The 18,582-nt window shown below is 46.8% G+C and overlaps 2 protein-coding genes across 8 annotated transcripts in view; one reads left to right on the top strand and one right to left on the bottom strand.

Annotated features, from left to right (window-relative positions):
* Positions 1-3,758, bottom strand: part of LYRM9 (LYR motif containing 9) — a 29,154-nt gene extending 25,396 nt beyond the window's left edge. Inside the window, exon 1 of one of the 5 annotated variants that reach the window (XM_048324227.1) lies at positions 3,612-3,758. Coding sequence is in view for 1 of the 5 variants with exons in the window: in XM_048324226.1 (XP_048180183.1) it covers positions 3,031-3,141 (111 nt within the window). In the remaining 4 variants the exon portion in view is untranslated. The other 4 variants (XM_048324229.1, XM_048324230.1, XM_048324226.1 and 1 more) reach the window with 4 other exon arrangements.
* A 55-nt stretch (positions 3,759-3,813) lies between these two features.
* Positions 3,814-18,582, top strand: part of NLK (nemo like kinase) — a 38,295-nt gene continuing 23,526 nt past the window's right edge. Inside the window, exons 1-2 of one of the 3 annotated variants that reach the window (XM_048324222.1) lie at positions 3,814-3,993; positions 4,686-5,708. In XM_048324222.1, the coding sequence (XP_048180179.1) occupies positions 5,251-5,708 (458 nt within the window). In that variant the 5' untranslated portion in view covers positions 3,814-3,993; positions 4,686-5,250. Of the gene's footprint in view, positions 3,994-4,220; positions 4,311-4,622; positions 5,709-18,582 lie in introns of those variants that run through there. The other 2 variants (XM_048324221.1, XM_048324223.1) reach the window with 2 other exon arrangements.

Below are 18,582 nucleotides of genomic sequence, written 5' to 3'. Positions count from 1 at the left end.
CTTGGATGACAGCACCTGTCACTCACACCAGTTGTCCCCATCCCAGGCCCATCAGTGCTGCCCTGCTACAGGAAGCACCATTCCATTATTTAACTGCTGTCCAAGGCAGTGTCACGTTCCCACAATGCTGCTCAAAAAAGCCAACCTGCCTGTTGGCCTGACTGACAATCTCACCATTGGTCACCTGCTTGGTTGGATCACTAGATTCTTTCCCCTCTCTCTTATTAAAACATCGCCCTGAGCAGGGCAGGGATTTGTCCCTCATTCCACAAGACAAGCAGATCCTGCCCTCTTCCTAGATGAAGGAATATTGCCATCCTTGCAAACGTTAAGACAGAAACCTTTACACATAACCAAAGCTAAACCAAAATATTCTCTCCCCTGCTCCTCACTGCATTTTATTAATGGAGTAATTTATTCTTTTCCAGTTTCATAGAGAAAAGGTTTTAAAGACAAAAAACTCTGGAAAATTATTCTTTGCAAAGAAAAGGGCTAACATACCCAAACAGAAAATTTAATATTTTGTGTATATGTTTATTCTGTTGCACATTAGCATCACAGTTTATTTGGAGCATGGTATTTATCTGACTAATGAAACCTGCTCAGATTCACAGGCATTAGCACCATGTTTCTGATACCTTAAGGGATTCAGCATCAGGATTTATGAATTAAATATTTCCAGGGCATTACAGAACACTGAGGACTGTATCTGCAGAGTGTTATATCAGGGTATGTGTGGGCTTGTCAAACACCCACATGATAAATTATCAATAGTGCAGCTCAGAGCACCCCTTTTGTGGATCAGAGACAAATCTCTGCATTTTATTATGCTTTGTTCCACTTAATGTTATTTTCTTCTGCATTAAAGCTTCACAAAAACCCTACATGCCTAAATGCTGAAGGACATTCATACACAACACACAATCAAAAGACTTACTCTAATATTCTGAGTCCTGTTTTCACAGCTAGCCCACATGGGACAAGAAAAAAAAGCTGACAAATTATGTCTGGAACTGGACCATTACATTTTATACCTTTTAAGATGATACAATCTTTTGTGGGGAATGTTAAGGTTAAAACACTGCTGAGGAGCATTAAGGAAACAGGACTAGCTGATTACAAATTGTCTTCCATCCCTTGCCCATATGCAGAGCGCTGTCAAACAGATTATATCCCTGCAAAGCAAGTGTCAAATCCGAGGGAAAAATAAATCTCTCAAGAGTCAGAAAAAACTAAACTTGAAGCTGTGGATTTTCAGAAATGAACAAGTGTGAACCCTGTGTTTCTGATTCACAGTACTGACTTCTAGATGCAGTTTTTACATGAGTTTAGCACAGGCAACCCCAGTTATTCCAGCACTCACTTCCAGACAGCAGACTTGTACTGCATTACAGCACTCTGACTGTGAGTGCAATGCTAAGACACAAATGCACGTCCCCATGGATAACTATCACCAGCAAGGGATCAGAATTTATCTGCCATGTTTCAGCAGCAGCAGTCACCAGTTGTATCTCCAGGCCTCAGTGAGGATGACAAATGAGCTGCCCTCAAACTGGGCTTTAGCAGGACCCCATGCAGTGTCTCTGCCTGCCCAGTTCCAATTGCCATTGCTGGATTTTGCCAACTCACTCATCAAGCAGCTCAGGCTCACTGAACTACTCACACAACACTCTTGCTGCAAGTTCCATGACCCAGCTCAGGGATGAACCCCCTCAGCAGCCTTATGCCTCTTCAGGGGCTGGAGATAACGAGGAAGTGTTGACCTAGACCAGTACACCAGTAATTCATTGTGCTCCACACGGGAGAGATTCATATAACTCACAGAGAACACTTTCAAGTAACAGACCTCTACTGAGGAAACAAAGGGTCTATTAGGTGAGCACTTGCAAGTTTAATGTTTTCCTTACTACCCTTTTGTTTTTTTCTTACACATATTCCTTACGAATCAACCGCATCTTGTCCTCCTTAACTTTCACAGCATGAAGAGCCTAAAAAGCAGTTGAACCAGGAGCTCTTAAGTTTCACAGTGTGACAGAGGCCAGGGACACCAGTTGAAAGTCTTTATGAACCCAGTGTGGAAGGAAGATACACTCGATAGGGTGGGTCACCCAACGCTGGCACCTGACAGAACTCCATATGGGCACCAAGATAAGCACATCCCTCACCAGGCTTCACCTCACTGAGCGGGGCTGCTGCAGCTTCAAAGCCTCTGTTTTTAAAATGGTGACATGACAGCAAAACTCTGATGTAATTCCAGACTGGACTATTAGTAACCGTATTTCCAAATGCAACAGGGACAGCTTTAACAAAGGAACCCATCTTGAGTCCTGCAAGACTTTTCTTGCTTACATTCTCAAAGAGCAGGCAAAAATGACCCAAACCCCGTTGTTATAAACTGTCCCAAAAGTATCAAACCCATTCTTGCCAAGACTTTGCACTGATGTTTCAGGAATCACAGCAGGCTGTCACGTTTATACTCTCTCTTCCCCCCGCTGAAGAGGAGCCTGACAATGTCCGGTTTTCAGAGACAAACAGAAAGGACAGATGACAGGACTACACCTTCAGGGATTTGCTGGTAACACCTCAGCACTGCAGCTGTCACAGCTCTGCTGGGCTCTTTCCCTGCCCAGACAGGAGCCAGGGGCAGCGAAGGAGAGGCTGTCAGCTCCCCCCCAGCACAGCAGGAGCAGATCCCCCGTCAGTCGCTGACTGGCTCTGGAACTGCTCACCCAGTTCTGTTACCTGAAGGAACCTCTTTATCACCATCACAGGTAATTTAACTCTACCACCATGGGAAAGGCTCCAGAAACCTGAGAGAGTTTTTCTGAGGTAAAACTATTAATCAGATATGATTGATATGCACATGAGAAAATGGAAAGTGCTAAAACTGTTAAGTTTTTACCTATTCCTGTGTTTTAGGGAACATTGATGGCTTACCCAAAGACACTGCAGTCCCCAAGCATGCAGATTCATGGCGTGAGGGAACTAAAACAACAACCAAAGAGTATTTCGGTCCTGGTTAACACGTACCTCGCACTGAGCCTCCTGAGCGTGTTCCGAGCACGCTGCAGAGAGCCTCGCAGAGACTGCCTCGGGCAATGGGCCACGGTCGTGCTGCTGGGAGCATCTGAACCCTCTCATTAGCGGTTTATTTCCCTTTCCTGCCAAGGGGAGCTCACGTGCAGCGTGACACGGTGCCACCACCTGCTGCCACAGCCCGCGGGCCCCGCTGCCAGCCCCGCGCTTCGCCGCTCTCCGGTTCTTAGAGAATCGAAAAACAGGCCCCAAAACCCCACAGACCCCCACGCCCTTGGCCGGCAGCCCCCGTCGGCTCCCTGTGCTGCGGGACCGGTCCCGGCGGGACGGACCGGAGTCAGCAGGCAGCCACCGAGACCCGAGGGCACCGTGACCCGGGCGAGAGGAGAGCGGGCACGGAGGGAGCCGCCGGCGGGCACCGGGACCGGGCAATGGGAGGGCACAAGGACACGGGCACAGGGACCGGGGGCACCGGGACCCGGCGCGACCCTCAGCCCGCCCTCACCGCGGCTCGCGCTCCGCTTCCCGCCGCCCCCTCAGCGCCCACAGCGACCCCGCGGGCGCCGCGTCCTCACCTCACCCCGCCCCGGGTCGCTATTGGCCCCGTCCGCCGCCCGTCAGCAGCTCCCCTCCGCCCATTGGCCGCTTGCCGCCGGTGGGCGGGCGCACCGGCCAGTTCCGCATCCGTCACGCGGCGCCGCGCTCCGTGATTTGTGGCGCGGGGGCTCCTTCACCGCCCACCGGCTGCGACCAGCGGCGAGGAGCGCTGTCGGTGACGCCGCCGCCCCGCCTCCCAGCGCCATTGGCCCAGTAACCCCTTTTCGGGCTTTCGTTTCCCTTCATTGGCTAATTGGATTGGATGGGCGGCCGCGATTGGGAGAAAAGCGGGCCCTGGGGGCGGGACTTGGCTCAGGAGCAGCGTCCATTGGCCAGCGGCCCCATAGGAGCGGTAGGAAGGTGAGGGAGGCGGGGCCGCCCGGGGTGAGGGTTGTGTGAGGTGAGGGAATCTCGCGGGGTCTCGGCGGCTCCGGGCGCGGCGGCGCGCGGTGATTGGCCGCCGGGGTCACGGGGGCGGGGCCGCGCCGGAGGGGGGGGCTCCGCACGGCCGCGCGCGGTGGGAGGGGCGCGCCGGGCGCCGCGCGGTGATTGGTCGGGGGCGGCTCTCGCGCAGCCCAGCGGGCCGGGCGCGATTGGCTGCGGGCGGCGTCGGGCGCGCGCCCCGCAGGGGGGGGGGGAGCGCGTGCCCGCGTCGCGGCGCGGGGCGGCGGGACCAGGTGAGAGCGGGGCCGGGGCCGGGCGGGGCGGGGACCCGGGGCCGCCCCCAGACCCTCCCGCCGCCCGCACCGCGGGCCCCCTGCCCTCCACCCCCGGCCCGACCCCCCCCGGCCCGGCCGGCCCCGCCCCGCCGCGGGTCGCGCTGTCAGGGGCCGCCGCGTCCTGCCCCGCGTCCCCTCCCCGGCCCCGCGCCGCCCCGTCATTCATTTGCCACTTTCCCCCCTCCTTCGCCGCCCCGGGATCCGTGTCCTGCCCCGGCCCTTCCCTTCCTCTTTCTGTTTTGATCTTCTTCTATCCCCCATCGCCCCCCTCTCCTCACCCTGCGGCCCCCCCCCCCCCCCTTCACTTTCTCTGGGTCCTTGTGTGTGTTTCAGGCCTTCAAGGAAAAGTTGCAAACTCCCGAGTTGTTGCTGCTGTGAGGGAGCAGGTGCCTGGAAGGAGGGAGCAGGTGTCTGGAAGGAGGGAGCGATGTAGGAGGTGCCCGGGCTCAGGGAGGTTCGGGGGACACATGGAGAGGGTGTGGGAATGGCAGGGCTAGGCTGGCCAGCCCTCGCGGGGTGTTCAGGGCAGAGGCTCCGAGCCCTCCCTCCGGAGGGAAGGGGGATTGATCACGGTGTTTAATTTTTATAACAAGAAAAACAACAAAAAAACCAAAAGTGAAGGAAAAAACCCACCCCAGCCCCACCCCAGCTGCCCAAGGATGGAGTTGGAGTAGCCAAGCCCGGCTGGATGCTGGGGAAGGGGTTGGCGCCCGCACACATGAAGAGACTCCCCGAGTTGTTTGGCTTCGCGAGGAGATAAGGCCAGTGGAGCTCCATGTTTTTAAAGGTGGGCTGTGTATGATGAAACCCAACTTCTTTTAAAGTGTAGCAGATTTAATTTTTATGGCCAAATGACAGCTTGACCCAGTTGTTATCCAATCAAAGGGCATTTTTTTGAATGTCTCTTTGTGGCACAACAGCCAACGCAAAAATGATGGCGGCTTACAATGGCGGTACGTCTGCGGCAGCAGCAGGTCACCACCACCACCATCACCACCACCTTCCTCACCTCCCTCCTCCTCACCTCCATCACCACCACCACGCTCAGCACCACCTGCACGCCGGCTCGGCCGCCGCGGTGCACCCCGTGCAGCAGCATGCCTCCTCGGCCGCCGCGGCCGCCGCAGCCGCGGCCGCCGCCGCCGCGATGTTGAACCCAGGGCAGCAGCAGCCGTACTTCCCATCCCCGGCCCCGGGCCAGGCCCCCGGACCGGCTGCAGCAGCCCCAGCTCAGGTACAGGCTGCAGCAGCTGCTGCAGTCAAAGCGCACCATCATCAGCACTCACAACATCCACAGCAGCAACTGGACATTGAGCCGGACAGACCCATCGGATACGGAGCCTTTGGTGTTGTCTGGTGAGTAGAGACAAAAATGAACCAATTTCTCCTTGTCATTCTTTACCTGATCATAACTCATCCTTGTTTTTGTCATTGGAATCAGAATACAAGAGAGCTGCTTACTATGAGTTTTTTTGCTGGTTCTTCTCTGTTCTTAGAAAGTTGCTTCGCTTGTTTGCGTTGGCAGAACAAGGCTCCCAGTGGTGAGGAGCCACCTCTGACTAAGAGCCCACCCCGCCGTTCTTTTCTGAGACAATGCAGCTTGTTTATGCCCTTTCTGTACCTTTAATTAGAGTGTGCATCTGTGCAGCTAAGCTATGCTTCCTAAAATTTCAGGTTAACAAATGAGCATTAGAATATTCATTTTGACCTGGCTTAAGAGTCAGAAATTAAAAGCGTATGAAAATGTCTTCCTTGTGCAGTCACCTGTCAAGATCTTTGTCTCGCGGCGGTTTGACCCGCGGTGGTGCTGTGTGCTGCTTAAAACAGCACAGCTGAACTTTGCTCCCCTCTCAAAAATGGAAATGGGATTTCCTGCCTCACTGTAGCGCTGCCTCCGGCCCTTTTATCCCCCAGCCGCATTTCAGAGGAGTCTGTCAGCAGAGTGGAATCTCTTCTAATGCATTTTGTGACTACCTTAGAGCCATGTATGTAATTACTGCCCTTCAGGAGCACTGACACAAAACTGGCAGCAGTTTATATATATATATACATATATATATTTGTGTGTAAATGTTTGTTAGTGTGCCCTATTCTCAGCTGTGCCTGGGAAGCACGAAGGCTGGCAGGGGGTGTTGTGGAGAGCAGGCGTGTTGCAGTGCACTTCCTGCAGCACGAATGCAAAGTTTGCAGCGTGCAGCTGTGTGTGGTGTCTCAGCCCTCTGCAGCGTTCCCAGCCGAGCCTCTGGGGTGCCCCGGAGTTCTGCTTTAGGCACTGGCTGAGCTGCGGCTTCACTGAGAGCAGTGACCGGGTCACAATCTGTGCCAGCGTACGGAGGCAGAGGGCTCAGCAGGGCAGGCCTCAGGAGAGCAAAACCCCTTCTCCCTGCAGCCCAGCCCTTCAAGCTGGCCACGCATTACCAGCCCAGTGTTGGTACCAAAATGGTGCTTTCTGAGAAGGCTGAGGCATCTGCAAGAGCGAGGTGCAGGTCAGTGTTGTGGTTGCTCTTGTGTGCCTTCCCTCAGAGCTGGGGAGTTAATTTAAATGCTGAGTTCTCCCAGTCGGAGGGGAGCTGTTGTGCAGTCGGCACTGCTGTGCTCTGGCTGTGGTACAGCATTAAAAAGTGGGTGTAAAAGAATGAAAAACTGACAAGGAATCTGCTGTGAAAAATTATCTAAAGGTATTTCCATCCGTTTGTATATTTTTTAAAGTATGGAGTTTTTATAACTTAATTTGTCACAGTCTTTGCTTAAATGTATGTTGTTATGTAAGATCAGCCCTTTTTACCGGTGTTTTGTTTGCCTGTGCGTTTCCCAGGTCTTTATTTTCCCAGTTTTATTCACCAAAAACAAGGTGCAAGAGAGATCTGCTTCCACAATATTCAGTAGAATGAAAGGTCAAGCTTGCATATTTAAATATAATATCATTAAGAGTGCTGAGGGGAAAAAGGAAGTGTAGAGGGAAGGGTCTGGCTGACAGCAGGTAGGAAAGAGTGCCAAAAGCATCCGCCCATCCCAAGCCCTCGGCCACGCACCTGCGGCCGCCCTGAAGGACCTGCCCCTGGGGGCCCATGCCTGCAGAGCTTCAACTACAGCTTTGCTTTGGGGTAACAACAGCTTGGGAAAGAGAAAACAACAAAGGGGGAGCGTGTTACCTAAAAGCAGAAGCTGGGAGCTGGGATCCCTCCGGCAGAGCTGGGGCTGCACCAACTGAGGATGTCATTGGTGGGAGGGAGTTCCTCTTTGCTCACGTGTGTTTGAATTCAGTGGTCACTGCTCGGCTTTTGGCATTTCAAAACAACTTCTGCTGGTGAGTGCAGGCTGGATTTAAGAGTCTGTAAGCAATAATTAAACTGAATTTTAGTTTCATTCAAAATGTGGAAAAATGCCCATGTAATTGAGTTTTAGCTACGTGCGATACATAAACACTGACTTGGGTTTTTATAGTTTGAGGTGACTTGGATGTGAGCGATGTACACTTGGGTCTAAGCGTGACACAGAATTCACAAAGCCTGAGCGACTTTGGAAGGAGGATTCTGTTGTTTCTCAGTATCTTGTCGGAGCGTTATTTGTGCTAATAGGTAACTGAAAAGTTTCTATCACTGCTTCTGAGGGAAATGGATGTTATTGCATAGACAGCTGGAATATTTGCAGAAGTCTTTCATCTTCTACTCGGATGTGTCACTGCTTTGTTTGGAAGGTACAGCTGACCTGCGGCTCAGTTCAGTGCGTCACACGAGCAATCAGTGTGTGGTCTTGCACTTCCCGTTACCTCACCGAGAGAGATTTTCTCTTGGCAGTTGAATTAGCATTTGTCATTAGTTCATTTGTCTGGTACTCGATGATGTTTCGGGGTAGCTAATGTGCTCCTGGAGTTTTTCACTCGTGAAGAGCCAAAGCCTTGTGCTTCAGCACTTTCATTTTTAACTCCTGCGGGTGGGTGCTGCTGCCACTGGTGTCTGTGCAGACAGGCTGTGTCCTCGCTCAGCTGGGCACCACTTCTGTGGAGATCAGCTGTCCCTGGCACAGCATCTGCTCTGCCTGCTGAGCTGGGATGGGGAGTGTGTTGCTGAAGCAGGGACAGGTGTGCAGGACCTTCCCACGTCCTGCAGGTTTGCTTCCCCACACTCTGGTTTGGTGAATTGCCACAAACCCGGTCACATTCCTCATTTGCCAAAACCAGAGCAATTTGCTCTTGGAGTGTTCCCTGCTTTCTTGTTCCTAAAGTGCTGAAAAAAAAAATCCAGATTTTAGTGTCAGAGACAAGCTCTGTCTGTGCCCTGTGGTTCAGACTGAGTGGGGCTGAGTTTTGGAAGTCTTGTGTCTGTTCCGAGAATAAGGAGCTGTCCTTTGGAGAAGTGCTCCCAGTTTTGCTGGGGAGACATGCTGCTGCCATCTGGTGGGATTCCTAAAATAATAATAATGATAATAAAAAAATGTATCGACTGAACCTGCCAAGGCTGGTAGGTTTGGAGTGAGGGGTGAAGCCTCTGTTCCTCTGCAAGAGATGCTTGTGCTGTTTCTGTGCAGGATTCCTGGATCAGTGAAGAGGCTCTGCAGCTGTGGGAGGGAGATAGGGAATAATGACTACTGTTGCTGGTTCAAGGTGGTAACACTGCTGCTGAAATGTTGTGGAAATGTCCTGTTGGCGTGGAGGTGTCCACTCCAGTGGGATAGGAATGTAAGGTGTGGGGGAATTCTGTTTGTCTTACGTGCGTCTCTTAATTTTGAAAAGTTACTGTCGTTCATCAAAGGTTGTGGAACCAAGCAATCTGTCTTAATAATGTCAAATCCATGTTAAAAGGCATCTCTGTGGAAGAGCTGTTACAAGTGACAACAGAAAAAAGTATTTGAATTAATATTTTTTTTTAATTCCTGATTTACCCCATTTGAAATTGTGTGTGGGGGTTAATGTACTTGCTTCTAATCCTTTTTATTCAGGAGGTCACATGACAGTACAATGTACAAAACAGTTTGGCTGTTGGTGTTGTTGAACAGGACATCATGTTCAGGCTGCCATAACTTTAAGGGCAGAAATAATTTAGCCTAAATCTGCTGTTCATTCCTGGCCTGCAAAAGCCTGAAAACACCAAAGTCATTGCTCCATAAAACCCAAAAGAATATTGCATACAGTGGATTGTTGCCTGCACACTGGAACTATTTTAAGAGGGTTTTATCCCAGTACTGATACTAAGCACAGCAGCAGGAAAGACGTTTCCAGGATAAACCGATGATCTCCCATTCCTTTAAAGGAATGTGTCCTGCTGAGCAAGGATGCAATGGGGATAATGAGTTTGGGGCAAAATTGCTAGAATGTATATTAAGAAGAAAAAGGTGTTAGAGGTTCAGCAGAGTTCGGAAAGTGGCAGGAGAAGTTCTCCTTCTGCTGTCTGATACTGCTGAAAACCACAATGATGTCTTGCATAGTTAATACTATTAATGATGCCTAGGCTGGTAAGCAGGGAAAGTTTAGGAAAAGTTGAACTCTGGACACTTCTTTTATGAAATCCATTAAGATTTTTGGTGGGAGAGGTTTTTTCTAAAGTTAAAGCTGTCTATATCATCTTTTTCCAGTCCCTCAAACCTCACCTGTTAGCAGAAGACAGTACTTGACCATCAGGAAATATTCCCTGTTAATTAACATTTAGGTTGACAATTGTTTGTTTTAAACTATTTAATGTGACATTTTGTGTTAGTCTAAAGTGACTTTTTTGTTATTGCTGAGCAGTGCTGACGCTGTTCTGCTCCTCACCCCACCCCACAGTGAGAGGGCTGGGGTGCACAAGACATGAGGAGCTCGATCCCTCAGGGCCAAGGGGTGTTCCAGACCCTGTGGCATCGTGCCCAGTGCCCAGAGCAGGGGGAAGAAGGAGAAGGGGTGTTGGGACTGGGTGTATGTCTCCCCACGTTGCCGTGGTGCAGCTCTGTGGGGCTCAAACCACGATAGTTTTCTGCTCTTTGTGTTCTACTTCAGCGATTTTTGCTGTTGTCTCGGGTGCCTGATGCAGATAGACAATGATTTCATAAGAAAGAGGCCAAGTCATTTTTATCCAGTTATTGGAGGGAACCATGAGGATGCCTAAGGCAAAGGAGGCAGCACTGGCGATGGGCACAGAGCAGAGTGGGATTGGCTTTCACATTCACCATCACAATGGAGGGAGCTGCAGGTGATCATCTTGGACCCCTATGTCAGTATTTTTTATAAGAGTGCTTTATCTAAATTGGATTCTGACCCTGTTTGTGAAGAAATGTAGTAAAACAATGACCCTATTCAGGTTTTTCTATATGAGAAATTCTGCAAAGCTTTATGTGTTTGAGTGGTTGGGGGTTTTTTTCAAATTTCCTGAAAAGAAAAAAATCTGTTAACGTTTAAATGACTGTTTCCCAAATGAAGTGAATTAAATGAAATGGATGTAATAACTCTTTGCATTGAAATTAGGCATTGGGATTAGATGAAATTCTATCCAAGTAATATACGAGACTGTTCATTTTTGTCTTGTAAGATGATGCAAGAAAGAAGGAATGTGAATAACATTTTTTTTCTTGAAGTTGGGGGAAGGACCGTTTGGGATAAATTAGTCCACTGTAAATTATGCCAAGGTCGGCGTTTCACAGGTCACTTGAAATGCAAGTGGCTTTGCAGCACCTGCAGACCTTGATGTTGTTTGTATTCACACAGGACTGGATGCTGATAATCCAGTTATATCCTGGTAGCATTCAGTAGTTTTTCTTTTTTCCTCTGAATTCTGCAAATGTTACAGCTTGTGACTGGATCTGCAGTCTAATATTGATTTTCCAGAAGACATATTTCAGATGTTCTTTTCCTCTCTTCCCCTCTTTCATCTCTTTTAAGAGGGTCTTTAAGTTGTTGAATTCCCTAATCCAAACCAGAAGCTATTGGTGTTTTGAGGGGTGAAGGTGTGTGGGATCCCCCAGAGCAGCAGATAAAGGCTGTGACAGGGTCTGGGGGGAGGCTGCTGGCTGTGCCTGGGTTGCTTCATTTCTCGGGGAACAATGGGATAGAAAGAATAGCTTTGGGCAGGTAAAGTAGAGGAAGCCTTTGGGATATGTTTGAAGTGGTTTTTGATGACTTGTAATGGTTGTATCTGGGTCTCATGTATCTTTAATCCTCTGGAAAGTTCTGCCTTCTGGTCTGGGGTAGGTAATGTGCAGCTGTTCATATGAGAAAAGCTGGCTCAAAGGTGTGTAGAGTTTGCTTAAGTAGAATTGGTGTTCATTAATATAATTGGTGATGTTTTTTAAAAGGCATGTTAAAAATCCACAAAGAGCTTTAAGTGCTAGAAAATCTCATAGTAGATGCTGTAAGTTTTGCCTTACTGGTAGTCAGAGTAGCTACTGCACCCTGTTTTGTAAAAGACCTCTGAGTAAAGTAGGAGATGCTTAAATCAAAGTGGCAGATGGCAGGCAAGTACAAACATGTATGAAAAGGATAGAGGCTTCTGGGGTTAATGCATTTATGTATTGATGATAGTATTTGTTCATAATCAGCAGTAACAGGGAAAAAGTGGATGGGATGGGCAGGGAATGGGCGGTAGCTACAGGTGGTACAAACCATAGCAATTACCTATCTCAGAAGGGTTATAAAAGCGAATGTTGTTGTAGCAGTAATTTTTTTTTTTCTAATAACATAGGTTATATATTTTCTTTACTTTTTATTTTCCCCACTGTGTTCTGACTGTCTTTTTCATCACTTCTGCCCGTTTTTCTTATTTTCTGCTATTGTCTGTAGTACTTGGTATGAAGTGTAGCTTATCAACAGCTTGCTTAAATGGGACAGTAGTGTTTGGAGACGAGGGGTAAATTGTAGAAAATAAATAACACTTCCCTGTGGAAATCACTGGAGCTCCATCCATAGTGCATTGTAGGAGGAACATGGGAAAGAGCAAAGTCATCATCTCTATAGAAACACATGGCTTTCTTGGTGTGTCCTGTGGGCACGTGGATGGGCTGCAGCCTCTGGGTGCAAAATGTATGAATACTTGTGATTCCAGCATGTAGATCACAGAACTGAGTCTCGTCTGGGGAAATCCCCCGCTTGCCCGTGGTCACAAATGCCTTAAAATCGTTGAGGTGCTGATACTTGTAAGGTTCAATTTTGCCTTGTGAGTCTGCTGAGAGCCTCGATCAGTGAAATTGTCAGCTCAGTTTTCTATGTTCACAGTTCCCTAATTTTGCTACAAATTGCCTGGGGGGGTTTCAGCAATTGTGGAAAAATGCCAGTCATGTTCAGGTGAACTCAGGTGTGTGAAGTGAGTGCAGAGCACGTGGTGCAGTTCAGGCTGGTGTGTGCCAGCAGGTACAGCCCTGAGAGGGGACAGGAGGGTGGAAAGCTGCAGGGGAGGAGGACAGCCAGGTACCAAAATGGTGCTCCAAACCCACCAGAACAATAAACCAAACCTACCAGAATAATCTGGGCTTCATTTCAGTATTTAAAGCTGCATCATCTTTTCTTATGCAATTGTGATGGATAAACGAAGGCAGACTTATACCAGCCTTGATATGAAACAACTTCCATGGCTACAGCTCTGGAACATGGCCATGTACAGTCTTTAAAAGTGCTTAGTAAGAATTTGAGCTTTAATCTTGAGGGCTGAGGCAGAATCAGTGTGTCCTGGTAGTATCATTCTTTAATTTCTTGATGTGGTGTTTTTCTATAAAGGCTTGGAAGCATTTATGTGTGAATGGAATTTTTATGCTCTCTATGCTGTTGGATATAACGCCAGAATGGTTATAGCAGAATCATTTTGAAGAATGGATATTCTCTTATTTCTTTAATTTTCTTAGAACATGATGTGACGGTATTTATGTGGAATTCAAAAAAAGAAGAGGTTTTTCAGAGCATTCTGCTCAAGAACTCTTACAGGAAATTTTGTGGAAAAGTGAATATACTGGGAACTGTAGTAATCCTTGGACTCTAGAGGAGGATTTTCTTACCACTATTCTCTTTTACAGGAAAATACACTTTAATAGTTGCAAAAAATAAAAAAAAAAAAAAAAAAAATCACCTGAGAAACTGGTGTTTCAGTTTCCATGTCCTTTTGGAATGGTGCTATTGCAAATTTTAATCCTCAGTCTGTTCCTGGTTCATGGCAGTTTGTCTCTATTATCCGGGTACCACCAGGCGGTGCTCTTAGGGTTTTCTTAATTTTGCAGCCTAAGTGGTGTCAGGGTAGAGCCTTTGCTTAATGGGACCAGTGAAGCTGGGGATGGTATTGAGCTGGTGGCCAAACAGTTATTCAGGCTTTGATCTATGTTATTGTGACTGTTTTCTGAAGAGTGACTGACTCTCCCTTGGCAGTGTGTGTGGGGTTTGCTGTTGTAGGTAATGCATTTTATTGTTTTATCTAATATAAATTCGTGTAACTATTGAAGATTACTTGTCTGTGAATAGCAGAACTGACTCCATAAAGGCAATAGCAGCTTTCAGCAATGAGCAGTGTTCTTCCTGTGCACAGTTGCTGAGGTGTGTGCTGGCACTCGTGTGGGTCGGGGAGGGGAGCCTGGCACACGCTCTGGGCCACGGGCCTTGGTTTCACTGAAAGCCATTCTATCCAGCCTTAGCTATTTTGGTTCCTAATGGGTTAAGGTATACTATAGGAAATACGGAAAAAGTTCTCTCCCAGTCCATTTTGAACCGGTTGATTGATGTAGGGCGCTCCTGTCTGGAGTAGAGCTGCAGGTCACTGGCTTCTGAGCACAAGTGTGTCTCTGCCTTTTAACTGGGGACCTGTTTGGCTTCCTCCTGCCTTCGTTTTTAAAGGCCCTTGGCAGCCCGTGTGAGACTGTTTGAAAGGCCTCAATTAGAGCTGTTTCCCCCCAGAGATTGAATAGTGACAGGACAAAAGCATTGTTTAAAGGCTGTTCTCATCTTGCAGTATAACTTCTCTTTGGATGTTTCTGTAAGTTCTGCTTGGCTCGTTCAGAGCATGTATTTGGAAGGGAGATTTCTTTTTGGGACAAGGAAGAGAAGGCATTATTATTTCCAGGCTGCTTGCCATCCATCTTTCTTAATTTTATCAATTCCTAGGCTAGCGTTCTTGGTAAACTGAAGAAAAGAATTTCCTGAGTCTCTCAGTGCTTTCTGGCTGTCCTGTGTTCTTCCTGATGCGTTTGAAGTTCTCTAGACCAGACCTCCTTGATGTTGATTTGTAGCTCGTGGGATGATGAAGCAAAATAGCTCTTTTTGTTATTGTTCTGGCTGACGGAAGGGCTGTGGATCAGATAGGTCATGGGGAGCCGTGCTGTTCCTCACATGAACGTGCACAGGGCAGCCCTGCCCAAGGTCACAGGCGTGGGCTGTGTGCAGGGGGGTCCCAGCACGAGAGGGGCAGCTCAAACCTGCTCTTGGCTCTGCGTGTACATTTGAAAAAAAAAGCAGGATAAGTACAGTCAAAACAATGCAAGAAGAATTGAGATACCATTTCTGTTTTTTAACAAAAGTGGGGAGTGTCCCTATCAATTCACATTTTTCAGGTCACAGCTCCTATTTCAATTGCATGGATGTATCAGAACAGATAGGAATGGACCCAAAAATTAAGATCTGATTTAGTTTTGTCAAGGGCACGTGTCTTCTAAGTCAGTGTGCTCAGAGCTGCCGTTGTTAAGATAATGTACAGGTAAAGAACAGTGGGGTTTAGAGCTTTATGTTTTCCTGTAGTTCAGCATATGGAAATGAAAAAACCCCAACTACCAAACACAGAACCAACCAAGGCTTGTATAAAAATAATGCCCAGCTTTTAAAGTGAAATAGCAGTGAGTAATGACTAGCATCTACTTTATTTTTATGTCTAAATTCAAGTTGTTGGGGGTAGAAGCTCCCATAAAATAATTGCTGTTAATTTAAAGGAACAGTGACCTGTATCACTAGTGCTCTGTAGTGCTGCTTCACCAGTGAATATTCACATCGTGAACTGGAAAGGATGTAAAATTAGGACCTGCTAGAATCCTCTTCAGGTTTAAATCTAAAAGCCGTTAGAAGTTGCCATTTATGATTTGGCAGAGAAAGAATTTTATCTTCTCCTTGTGGATCCAGACTGTTTGTGGAGAGGGGAGTGTCTGTGTGTGCTGGGGAATCCTTCTGTGTCAGTGACTAAAGCAAGACCAGCCCAGATCCTGCGTTCTGGCAGTCTTTCTGCACCACTCTGCTAAAAGAGAATGTCCTACAGCTGCACTGAGAGGTGAAAATGTATTTTAAAAAATCTGTTACCATGGATCACTTGATTTAATTGAAGACAGTAAGAGTTCTACCTAAGAGCTTAACTAAAAGCAATTTTTAATTATAAAGTGGAAAGTGCCTTTTATTTGTTTTTTCAATTATTATAGATACCTCAAGGTATCAAAGTGCTTTTCTGAGCATATTTGCTCATTGATTGCACTTGAAAAGTCAGGATTAAGGACTTCCACCGTGCTTTTGCCGGCAGGGCATTCATTCACATCCTCACCCAAGCCCGTAAGCTGAGCTGCAGCTTCCCTTCTGCCCCTGATGAAGAAACAAAGCATTTATGTTCTTTAGATTTGGATTGCTTATTGTTTTCTGAAGCAATTGAGGAAAAGTAGGTGAATGTTGACAGAATCAGGACCAGCTTTGACCTACTTGTGGCTTTTTTTCTGATCTCTGTCTTGGGCATGTCACCGTACAATTTTTAAGCTACTGTTTACTCATCTGAAACCTCATCTAAAACCTTGAGAACTGACAGGTGTTTGGTAATTTGAATATTAAATGTATATATCATCACTCCCACAGTTGTTCCCAAGGAGATTTTGTCTCTTACCATATGACCCAGTAAAGGGAATTCTTCTGTAATAATTTTATTTCATCCTGAACTATTGTTTAAACTTTGGGTTTGAAGTATTTTAGAGTCATTAATTTCATTCCCCTGGAATTGCACCCATGGTAGTGATTCCATCTGTTATCACAAGGTTTTTGACAGACTCAGAATAGAGAAACATATATTAGGATTTTCATGTCAGTTGATGGAAGTCACTTGAAGCTAAATACAGCTGTGAAATTTGGAGGTCAGGAGGGAGTCCTGCAGGTCAGACCTCAGCATTTCTGTGGATGGAGTTATGAAACCAAACCAACTGCACTGTAGGATGTCAGTTAATTTGGTGTATAACAATTCAGGCTGGTTTTCTTCTGGTGGGAAGAGGGAGAGACACATTTTCCTTGAAGATCTTGTAATATTTTAAACAGTTCCTTAGGATGACATTTTGTGGGTGAGCTTTAGAAACGGGAAAAGGTTGAGGATCACTGGAGCTGTGCTGCCTCTAGCACCTGGTACAGGTCACCTGGCCCCGGCACCAAGACATGAACAGGGCTGGCTGGCTTACCTGAAAATTTAGATTTTGCAAATTTTACAGTATTTCAGACATTTGAGTAGTAACCAAATGACATCTCATAGAAATTCATTGGTTACATGTTCTGCTGTTGCAGACACGAAAGAATTTTAAGCAGTCTTGTGCCACTCTCAGCAGGCTGTTCACTCAAAGGTGCTGTTCACCTCTCCACTTTAGTGTGTCGCTCTAATGTCCCCGGATTTCTGAAATTGCCTTTTGAATCTATTGAAAAGGAGTGGTTATGGCTCCAGTGTAATTGAGACTGTCAAGGAAATAGGTGGAATTTTTACAGCACCGTGAGACTTGATGGTATGTGACAGAGGATCATTCACTTCACTGGTCCATGGTAATGGGAGACTGATGTGTCTTTAAACGCCCTGGTAATAAACAGAAGACTGATTTTTACTTTTTTTCCCCTTCTTTTTTGCAAGGCTGTGGGTCTTTCTTAAATCTCCATTAACATGTACTAAAATGTAAAGCACTTCTTTCATGTTCCAAAAATAGACCATCTGAGACATCTTCTAGACTTTTGGACTGTAGAGGTTATAAATTTATTTATTTCACACTTGTGTTTTGACGTGTCACTTCTGTTCCTACAGTAATTCAGAGAAGGAATGACTGGGCAGGGTTGAGCACATAGAAATCTTTACATAGAAAAAAAATTGCAGCAGTTTGCAATAATTTACATGAGTAAAATGTGCAGTGGAAGCCTTGGAAAAGCTGATGTGAAATGCCTTGTGTATAGCTACAAGGACACAGCTGTTAATGTGGTTGGGCCTTTTACCACCATTGTCAACCAGCCTAAAGGATGATCCTGAGTTGCTGTTCTGGGAAAAGCTGCGTTGCCTGGGAAGGAGGCGGCGCTGAAAGAACTTGTGTCAGATGTGCTGCTCCTTTGGCTCTCAGCTTTTGCTTTGGTTTGTTCAGTAGCAGAGCAATTGAGACGTCTCTGCTTAGTGTTTACTTTGGCTGTTGTGAAGTGTTGGGGTTGGGAATTACAGCATCTTACAGGCTTAGTGTGTAATTTAAGTAATACTTTAGAATTCAGTGATTCTAATATCCATGCCTGTGCAAGACAAATAAAGTACTGTTATCTAAAGTAATTTCTGGTAAAGGGAATGGAAGAGAAAGTGTCAGCTATGGAGCATTCTTAGTTTCAATTCTGTGTTCTGTATTACTGTAGAATACAGAATTCCTTAGAATAAGGAACAGGCAGAGTAAGTTGAAACTTGAGAGGTCAGTAAATAAGATTTGTCTCTTCCAGCTAAAAGTCTTGATGATTGTTCATGGCTTTATCATCACTACAGAATTTGGGGAGATGAATATAAATAGCAGTAATTCATAAAATTAAAAGGTACCCTCAGCCTCGTACATAGATACATATTTATTTGTGTATATGGATACAAATACATCAAAGTCCTGAGGCTTAATCCTTAACCAACAGATACAAATATCTCCCTTGGTGGAAGCAGGGAACACTGGAGTATAATTACTTTGAAGTACTCAGTTTCAAATATTTATTGTAGACTTTGGTTTGAATACTCTTCTGATTTTCTCCTATGTCAGGAAACAGCCAGACATGATGGTGGTGAAAAAAGGAATGGCTGAAATAGGGCACATGTCCCCTGGAAGGGGAAGTGTTGAGGCATTGATTGGGATGAGGTGCCGAGCTGCTTCACAGGGATTACTGGGTGACTGCACCCGAGTGATGAGGCAGAAAGGAGTTCAGTCACCATTTTCTGTTGTTTTGTTCTGTCCTTGTCCTGGGGAGATTGTGGTGGGAGGATGGGAGGTGCAAGGGAAAGCTGCTGGTGAAACAGAGGTGCTGCGATGGTTATTGCAGGAAACGAGGTATCAGTCGGGGATATGACCAGAG

The sequence above is a fragment of the Corvus hawaiiensis genome, chromosome 20 (genome assembly GCF_020740725.1).
Source record: "Corvus hawaiiensis isolate bCorHaw1 chromosome 20, bCorHaw1.pri.cur, whole genome shotgun sequence".
NCBI classification, from domain to species: Eukaryota; Metazoa; Chordata; class Aves; order Passeriformes; family Corvidae; genus Corvus; species Corvus hawaiiensis.
The sequence above is the reverse complement of the archived record's forward strand: the minus strand, read 5'-3'. Positions and strand labels throughout refer to the sequence as shown.